Source organism: Mus pahari, chromosome 11 (genome assembly GCF_900095145.1).
Source record: "Mus pahari chromosome 11, PAHARI_EIJ_v1.1, whole genome shotgun sequence".
NCBI lineage: Eukaryota > Metazoa > Chordata > Mammalia > Rodentia > Muridae > Mus > Mus pahari.
The window spans coordinates 45,035,232-45,045,248 of NC_034600.1; the positions used below are offsets into that span (position 1 = coordinate 45,035,232).

A 10,017-nucleotide genomic window follows, 5' to 3' on the forward strand; every position below is an offset into this window, starting at 1 on the left:
GATGGATTCCCAGATGGGGTAGTCTCTGGATAGTCCATCCTTTCATCTTAGCTCTAAATTTTGTCTCTGTACCTATATCCTTTCATGGGTATTTTGTTCTTTATTCTAAGGAGGAATGAAGTATCCACATGATGGTCTTCCTTCTTATAACCAGACGTCTTATCTTTAGTAATACCTTCTCCTTAATATTTTTGAAAAGCATATTTTCAAAGGAAGAAATATACATATTGGTATTTGTTATCTATCTATCTATCTATCTATCTATCTATCTATCTATCTATCTATCTATCTATATATATATATATGAGATAGGGTTTCTCTATGTAGCCCTGGCTGTCTCAGAACTCATGCTATAGACCAGGCTGGCCTGGAACTCAGAGATCCACCTGCCTTTGCCTCCTGAATGCTGAGGTTAAAGTGTGTGCCTCCACTGCCCAGTGGTATTTGAATTATAAATATCTAGCAGATTTTGCCAGTTTCCTTACTTCATTTTGTGTTTAATGTATGAGGTGCTATGTGACCAGGCCATTTAAGCATGGGGTCAGTATAAGTTTGGATTTCTAAGTCTATAAAAGTTGACATTAATTTAAGATAGGAAGAAACTTTTTTATAACATTTAATCAAGCCGTCTACTTGGAAAATAGCTTTTCCTGGTTTTCTTTTTTCCCTTCTCTCTTCATGCCTTGAGAGCTGAGGAACGAGGGCTCTCTTGGTAAAGCTTATTCCTGGTTTAGTGATCAGCTTGATAGAATGGCTTTGCAGGAACATGTCATCTTGGCAGAGGCGTCCGCAGCAGCATCTGCAAATCTAGGACTAAGCTGCAGGACTCACAGTGCCACTGAGCAAGTGCACCGCATCTGTCTAGCACCAGGACAGGCGGTCTCCTCACACAGATGGCTGGAAAAGCTATGAGCTGCTGCCGCCAAGGCCTGGGGTAAAGGAAAAAGTGACCCTCACTGGAATCAAGGCCGCCCTAGATTCTAGATTTGGAGCCAGGCTGTGTTCTCTGGAGGCTTAACTAACTGGAAGCCACGTGGTGGAACTGAGCATGCCCGGGGTCAACACTGTTTTTTTTTATTTTTTAATTTTTTTAAGGACATAGAAGGATGAGTATCAGGGACAGTTATTGTCAGGGAGAAAGGAGGGAAGAAATGCTATGCTGGCTTGGGAGGTGGGGTATGAGTGTGTGTGTGTACGTGTGTGTGTGTGTGTGTGTGTGTGTGTGTGTGTGTGTGTGTGTGTGTTGAGGGGTGGGGTTGTCCTCACATACCGGCATGGAGAAAGAAGCAAAAAACAAGTTCTCAGAAAACTCAGCCAGGACCACAGTGTTGTATGCACTTTCCCCTCTGTTTTTCAGGATGACTGAAAACGTTAACCTCTTGTTTTGGTTACTGACAATAAAGGGTTGAGTTCTGTGAAAACAAGAAAAGAAAGATAAAGCCACCGAGGTTAAAATGGCCCCACTATTCAAAAATGTCGTTGATTCAAAAATTCTTTGCATTTACTTGAAGATGACGTAATAATGAGGAGGCAAGTAAGCAAATGCTGCTGGCTTGTGTTCTTTGGAGCTTCTGACTACATTTCAGGGACAAGAGCTCCGCAAACCAAGCTGTTAGTGTTGCTCATTGTTTTATTCTTAGGGGAGTGGCCCAAGCTGAAATTCAGTTTTGCAATGCCTTAACTACGTTCTCGGTACTTCTTCTTTAAAGAAATCCAACTTTTTATTCTGAATGGGTGGCTGTAATGCGCCTTTTATTTCTATATTTTACACGGAAATGTAAAGTCGAACATACTGAATGGCTGGCAGCTGTTGGACATCCAGGATCAGGTCAGAGATGCAAATTCCATCGCTGCCACACTCCTTATAGAAAGGGACCTATACAACAAAGGAAAAATACATCATCCTCTGGCGGTATATGCTTAGGTTCAAAACAGAGAGATTATATACACTACTATTATTCCATTTACATAAAGGCCAAAACTATGGGAAGCTGAACAAAGTTTTAGGAGCTTGTACATGCTTACATAATCATGAAGAAAAATTACTGAAAAAATACAAAATTCAAGGTAATAGTTTGTTTATGGAGAGCTATGGAGAGAGATGAACAACTTCACAGGTATCTGATTTTTTTTTTTAAGTGAATGGTGAGTACAAGCAATTTGGCCTGTTTTATTATTTATTTTTTCAAGATGCATTGTTTGAACTTCCCTGGTAACTTGGCACCGCTCTTGGCCCCAGCAGCAGAGTGGAGAGGAAGCCATCTCTGCTTTGTAGAATTGATATGCCAGTGAACTGTGTGCATCATTACATTCAGGCTGCATCCTTAGCATCTTTCACACCACACTGACTGTGGAAGCAGTTGGCCAATCTCCATTTGGGAAGGGCAAGCCATACTCACACTGAAGACTTTGACGGTTTCGGAATAGGCTTCAAGGGCAGGGTTAGTGCCTGGGTTTTCCAAACTGATGTCCACACGCAGATCCAAAGGGTTGACAACATCAGAAGGCTTCTAAATACAGGAGAGAGATTGATTGATTACTTAGTCATAGTAACTTGTAAACAAAGTCCACAATGTGCTTATAATTAAGAGGACCTTCAGTTACAGAGAGTCATCTCTTTCTGACTGATGAAGACTTCCTCTTTGGTCCCAATTCTGCTGTTAGCCTCAAAATTAAAAAAAATACCGAATGTGACTCAGTAACAGTAAAAATCTGAAGCAGCAATTCCTACTGGGATGGTAAATAATCTCATTGTTTACACACAAGCAATTATAAATATTTAGACGATATGTCCAGTTTTGTCAATGGATGGGAGCTATATCAGTGCCCAGCTCTTGGGTGGCCTCGCTTCTCATCCCTAGCTCTGTCATTCCAGTGATGACTCCACAGAAATCTATAACTCCATGGGTAATTTGATCCCCCTCTAGACAAGGTCAGGGAAGAATGGAAGCCAAGTTTCCTCACTGCCTCCTCTTCTCCTTCCTCCCTCCATCTTATTCTACACTTCAATCCCCTTTCCCCTTCTCTTTCCTTCCTTACATGTGGTGTGTGTGTGTGTGTGTGTGTGTGTGTGTGTGTGTTGTATGTGTTTTGTGTGTGTGTTGTGTGTATGCATGTGGGCACATATGTATATGTTTTTGTGTATATTGTAAGTGTGTTGTGTGTGTATGTGCATGTGTGTGTATGTTGTATGTGAGTGTTGTGTGCATATTGTATGTGTTTTGTGTGTGTATGTTATGTGTGTTGTGTGTGCACGTACATGTGTGTGTGTTGTATGTGTATGTTGTGTATGTGTATGTTGTGTGTATGTGCACACAAGTGTGTGTATATGATGTGTGTATATGTGTGTGTATACATATATGGTGTATATGTGTATGTGTGTTTGTGTGTGTGCACCTGTGCATGTATATATGTTCCTATGTGGAGACCTGAGTTCTACTCTAAGTATCTTCTCCTATCAGGTTTTATTCACAGTTGCTAAGGAGGGAGGAGATGTTTCATATAACTTAAAATAACTTTCTGGCTGGAAAATTTCTCCCAAGAAGCATTTTCCACTAAAGATTTCCAAAGTCTATGAGAACTATAGCAATTATGGCCTAATGTTAGAACAAGCAATCTTTGCGACACAATCTACCATCATTCACTTAGTACAGCAGTTCTCAACCTGTGGGTCACCACCCCTGGGGGGGGCACATATCAGATATTTGCATTACAATTCATAATTAGCAAAATTATAGTTATGAAGTAGCAATGAAATAATTTCATAGTTGGGGGTCACCACAACATGAGAAACTATATTAAAGGGTCACAACATTAGGAAGGTTGAGAACCACTGACCTACTGTAAAGCAATACTAGAACCCACAATTGAGATTTTCATTCTCAGGAGCTTAAAATGAATACAACGTTTACCTGATTGAAAAGACGTCAAAATAAAATTGTCAATGGTAAGTTCACCCTGTTAGTCATTTAAGAAACACTGTTTTTCACTTTTTTAAAAAAAATTAATTAATCTACTTATCTTCTTTATTTAGTGTGTATGTGTGTTCACCTGCACACATACATGTGTGTGCTGTATGGGTACATATGTGTGGAGGCCAGAGAAGAAAATCAGGTCCTCTGCTTTGTCATATTCAGCACTTGTTTCCCCTGAGACAGAGATCATGGAAAAAGTCTGGCATCCAGCAGGCTACCCCAGAAACCATCTTGCCCTGCTGTTCATAGTGCCGAGGTTACGGGCACACGAATAGCCACACTTGGCTCTTTTACACAGATGTTGGACTCAGGTCCCACTGCTTATGCTGCAGGTGCTCTTACCTGCTCAGCCATCCCTTTGGCTCCAAGCCTTGCATTTCTTTAACAATCTTTTAGGCCCTTTGGTTGGAATTCCTAATAAAACATCATGTCACCAACACATAGAAAATCAGAATGTGACCTTAAGTATTAGCATAGGAGAAATGTGCTTTGTGTTCACAGAAGATATAAAGTCATTGGAAAGACAAGCGTCTTCTAACAGATAGATTCCATTTTAGACTTCCTGTACTCATTAGTCTTTTCAAACAAAAGCAGGGCTGGGAACCCAGAGACCTCACCTGTATGCTAATGTGGTGCTCAGAACACTTCTGCACTTCATTTACAACCATATTCTTCTGCAAGAATCGCTCACCATTCTCTCTGAACATCCCCCTAGAGGTTACCCTGGATGAACGTCTGTCCGCATCAAGTGTCATGTTAAACAGGATGGCTGTGAATAAAACACAAACATCTTGTCAAGTGTGCTCTGAAGAAGAAAACAGTCTTGTTTCCATTGGATCTGATCAGGGGAAGCCCCTGATATCAAGAAGATGTGAAGACTATCTTTACATGGGTGGTTTGTGTACCGAGGGTACAGAGGAAGACCATATGGCAGTTGTAATTTCATGGAATTTGGTGACTGTGAATATAAGACACACACACACACACACACACACACACACACACACACACACACACGCTAGCCAGAGAATCATGTCTTGTAACAATTAATCCCAACAACTATTGGGCTATTGGGCTTGCCCTGGGAAATATATTGGATAAACTTGGGCAAATTGATCCCTTTCCTATGTATTCGTTTCAGCTTCTACAATGTAGGGCACACACAGGGAGCACACTCAGGATGAGTAGTTATATGGAGAAACCCCAGTTGGCCACATCCTCATATGCTAAGATCTCTACCATACACCTGGGCACTGGATAGTCTGATGCTATTTTTTGAGATAACGAACTAGATTAAATGAGGCAGAATAATTGGCATGCGTTCACCCAGCTTGGACAAGGTCAGAAATAAAACTTAAGGAAATTTGTAATGAAAGTCCGTGTTCTTTCTATGTCCATGCCGCTACAAGGACTAAGTGTTACCATCGAAAGAATTAAGTGTGACCATGGAAAAGAACATGTACTCTGCCTGACATCATCTAGATGCTTACGTGGAGAAAGGCGTGCGGCGCGCGGCATTGCAGCACCGAGGTTTGAGTCAGACATTCTTAGACTGGGCAGTCACTTCACAGTCTATGTCCTCCTTGACTTGAGCACGCTTCCTACCCTCTTTGAATCTCTGTTTCACTGGCCGTCAGAAATTTTTAATAACAACTCAGGGGAGTAGAAATGAAAAACTACCGTGTGATAAAAAAATGATGACAGTAACTCAAGTCCAAATAATCAGACCAGCTGCCTTTAAAAGAATCCGTTGGCCACTCAGAAATTCAGAGCATTCCCTACGGCTTAGGGACGTTGCCTTATGGGGAATTACTTTATCAGATTTATTCAGAATTTGCAAGTTGAATACACTTCCTAAGACAATATATCTGTTACTTTTAATGTATCTACTAAAGAAACTGGAATTTCTGTACTTCAGTGACTTAACGAGATCAATAAACATGTCAAAAACATGAAAAAAATTGAATGGACAGACTAAAAGTCACTGATTAAAAAAACACATAAAGGGAAAACTAGTAGTGGGGACTCGGTAGCTTTAAAAAAGATGAAGTCAGTAAACAACACATATTTTTTCAAGTAGCTTCAAATAGATGTATAGTTTCATAGATTATCCAGTTTAAAAGATGGGATTTATTTCTTATGTGCTGTTATTGCCAGGCAACGAAGTGAAAAATTATGACCATCCCATCAGGGTGGATCTGGACCCAGCAGGGGAAAGTCAAAGGGACAGGTTCCCAGTGGCAAGAAAGGCTCCCACATCCTCATCAGACAACCAACGGGGATGGAATTCTCTGGAAGTCCAGGTTTTTCAGTGTTCGCCAACAGAATATATGAAGAACATTCAAAATGTGGAAGGTCCACAAGGCATATTCACGCTTTAGGGCCAAGATAGCTGGGCGGCCAGCCGTGTCTGCCAGAGAACTACACTTTCCATTTTAATCTTTTGTGCAGACTAAAAGTGTTTATATGGTGACGCACTCAGACTCATAGGTAGAAATGGCAAAGCAATGGAACAGATTGCATATCCTTTTCTATCTTTCCTATCTTTCTCACTTCTTTGGAAACAGGAGTAACATTCAGTGCTTTACTAAGGACACCTATACAGGGAATGGCTTAGACAGTAGGCAACACACTCACTTAGAGCTAGTGGCAGCATAATAAAATCTGTGTGTGCTAAGCATCTCCAGAAGGGATCTGTGGGTAAGAGACTCAACAGCAGAGCTCATGATTATACCACAGTGACTAAAGTCAGCAGAGTGCCAGAATCTAGACCCAAGCACGAATGTTTGCAACAACCTCCCCCCCACTGCCGCCCCATGCCTAATGAACGACTCTTAGATACTGCATATGTGCAATTTAAGCATGTCCAGTAGAGATCCTTATTTTTTCTGGTCTGCAAACCAAAACTTCTAGCTAAAGCTATCGAGGCAAACCCATCAGTGTACAGGTTATTTTAGGTCTACCTACCTACTTGATTGTTTTGCCCAGCAGGTCTAAACTCTGCTCGGAAGCAGAGCTTTAGGGTTATCTTAGCATCCTTGTTGAGCAAAGTGATTTTGTCTGGAGTGAACGAAGCTTCTATGGCCACGTCAGCAATGCTTTGTGACCTGAAAGACAAATGCAAATAGGGAAACAGATGCACATTATTGCCCAATATACATATACACTTTACATAGAGGTCCTGGGGTCAATATTGTTGACCTTTCACTCCATTGCCTTAGAATTTGAGAGCATTATTTCATATTTGAAAGCAAACGATGGCAGTGAGGTGAATGGATTTTTTGGTTGATAACTGTATAGCCCATAGAATGAATGATTCTATCTATCTATCTATCTATCTATCTATCTATCTATCTATCTATCTATCTATCTATCTATCTATCTATCTATTTATCTCTCTCTCTCTCTCTCTATCTATCTACCTACCTACCTACCTGTCCGTCCATCCGTCCATCCATCCGCCTGTCTGTCTGTCTGTCTATCTATCTATCTACCTGTCTTCATAACACTTGAACCTACACAGAATAGAAGCATAAAACTTCTCTGCAGATGATATGTTAAGTCATGACCTCTCTATGTATTCCCAACTGGGGTCAGTGTTACTCTCAGTCCTTGAAATGGCAGGAGAGAGAAGGAAAGAAGTTGGAGGTGGCAGAGCTGATGAATATTGCCATGACCTATGACATGGTTGGCATCACTGGTCCATGATGATGGGACCTAGCATGATGGCTGATGAGTCCATCATATCTTGGTGTGGTCCTTTGTATACCTAAGCCACAGTCTTATTTGCTCCTTCAACATTGGTGTAAAAAAATACTTATTAATGAAAATATCCGAGACTTGGGTACCTGGAGGATTACCACTTCACTGGGTACTTGTCAGTGAGGAAACAGAACTTACAGTCCGAATCCTTCCATTACTAGACTTTGAACTTCAGTACAGTGACCTCCGTGTAACCTTCCCCCATCTCTAAGGCAGCAAACAGTAATTACTGATTTCACCATTTTGAAAAGTACCACAAATAGAGCCAGAAACTATACCTTTTTGTTTTCTGGCAAGACAATTTTAAAAGTTGCTATACATCTGTGATTTCTCTTAATAACCAACCATGACATGAGAAATGTAGCTTGGCTTCAGGTTTACAACCATTTAAGATGCTTCAGTGAATTTTAGGCCAATTGTTTGAGAGACTGAGCATCATTCTGATCCAGGTGACATTGATTTGCATGTTTTGTCAATGTATTAGACATTTTCCTCAGAGTTAACCAGAAAGAGCAGTTCAGCACTTTGTAGGAATGTGACCACAGAATATTAGCTTAGTGGGAGCAGTCATCTCAGCACATTCATTTGGTCCCATGTTGTTGACTTTTCTGAAAAATGAAATCCACCTTTGAAAACAGCAGCTTGGTCAAGCCACTGACAAAACCATATCATAGTACAGTAAATGTAGAGGCGCTGTGTGGGAAGCCTACCAAGGCTTACACGGTTCTCTTTACTGTCAGGCCTGTGTTTTCTTACATTATTTTAAATGAAGCCAAATAACTAGGCAACACTCCAAGTATGCCATTCTTGAATTATTTTAACTAACTTTACTCAGTAAATGTGTTTTCCAGTTTCTCAGTCTTAAAGCTATCCTTCGTTTTCCACATAAGTTTCATTTGTCAAAAAACTCATTTTACTCCTGAAAAGCATAATTAGATATAATATATAATATATTATCTATCTATCTACCTATCTATCTATCTATCTATCTATATCTATCTATCTATCTATCTATCTATCTATCTATATATATATATATATATATGGAGAGAGAGAGAGAGAGAGAGAGAGAGAGAGAGAGAGAGAGAGAGAGAGAGAGAGACAGTAGCATCAAATTCAGGAATCATAAAACATCAATGGACTGTGTTTCTGTTCCCAGTATGTCTGGAAAGTTAAAGCATATATTTTCAATAGAGAAGGATGAATGCATGAATATTCTTGACTGAATAATGAATTTATTTTTAATTCCAGTATCTCAGTAGATCATACACCTAAGTGTTTGTTATCTGTGTGTATGTATTTGTCTGTGTGTGTGTGTGTGTGTGTGTGTGTGTAGGTGTGTAGGTGTGTTGATGCAAGTTCATCTGGATGCCAGTGGTCAACCTGAGTTGAATGTTAGTCTTCAGATACCCTGTTGCTTAAGGCATGGTGTTTACTGCCCTGTAACTTGATATTTAGTCAAGGCTAGCTAGCTAGTGGGCTACAGATATATTCTCTGCCTCACTATAACTGTGACGATATGCATGTGCCCCTAGGCCTAGTTTTCTGTTTGTTTATTTAAGTGATCTCAATACATAGATACAGCTGATCTGGAATACTCTATGTTTGAGGCTGGCCTCCAACTCACAGATACCCACCTCTGTCAGTCTTCCAAGTTCTTAGATTAAAGGCATGAGCTACCTCACCTGGGTATGTCTGGCTTTTTAACATGGGCTCTGGGGACTGGACTCAAGTCCTTAGGCTTGCACGGCAGGCCCTCTCAACAACTGAGGTATCTTTCCAAGGTCTTCATATACCTGGCTTTTCAAAGCTTGAACCATATTACCTTGGAACCCTTTCTTGTTCCCTCATCTTTGATGCCTATGGAGGTTAGTGAAGAGGTCAGCTAAGCCAAAATAATGGTTCTCATTCACGACTTAGGATTTTAGTGTGTGCCTTTTAAGCACACAAGAAGTTTTACTTTGTGCTTTGTGAGTGTGTTCTCATGAGGTCTCCTGACTGGAAGCTGAAATGAGGCTGTGTATAAGAAAATAACATTCAGAAATATGCAGGATATCATTTAGGGTGATTTTTTCTGTACACTGAATCTTTTCACATAAGGAGAAGAAAAACTTGACTCTCATGGTGAGGATCTCTCTCTGAGTATTTGTGTGTGTGTGTGTGTGTGTGTGTGTGTGTGTGTGTGTGTTTCAAAGATACATGATACATGCTGCTGGGTGGTGGTGGCGCACGCCTTTAATCTCAGCACTTGGGAGGCAGAGGCGGCAGATTTCTGAGTTCG

General features: G+C 40.6%; 1 protein-coding gene across 1 annotated transcript in view; it reads right to left on the reverse strand.

Moving 5' to 3' along the window:
• The window catches only part of Itga2 (integrin subunit alpha 2), a 97,026-nt gene that overhangs the window by 19,821 nt on the left and 67,188 nt on the right, over positions 1–10,017 (reverse strand). Inside the window, exons 16-20 of the mRNA XM_021208571.1 lie at positions 6,942–7,081; positions 4,592–4,743; positions 2,400–2,510; positions 1,794–1,876; positions 1,271–1,412 (exon numbers count right to left, since the gene is read on the reverse strand). Coding sequence (XP_021064230.1) covers positions 1,271–1,412; positions 1,794–1,876; positions 2,400–2,510; positions 4,592–4,743; positions 6,942–7,081 — 628 coding nt within the window. The remainder of the gene's footprint in view (positions 1–1,270; positions 1,413–1,793; positions 1,877–2,399; positions 2,511–4,591; positions 4,744–6,941; positions 7,082–10,017) is intronic.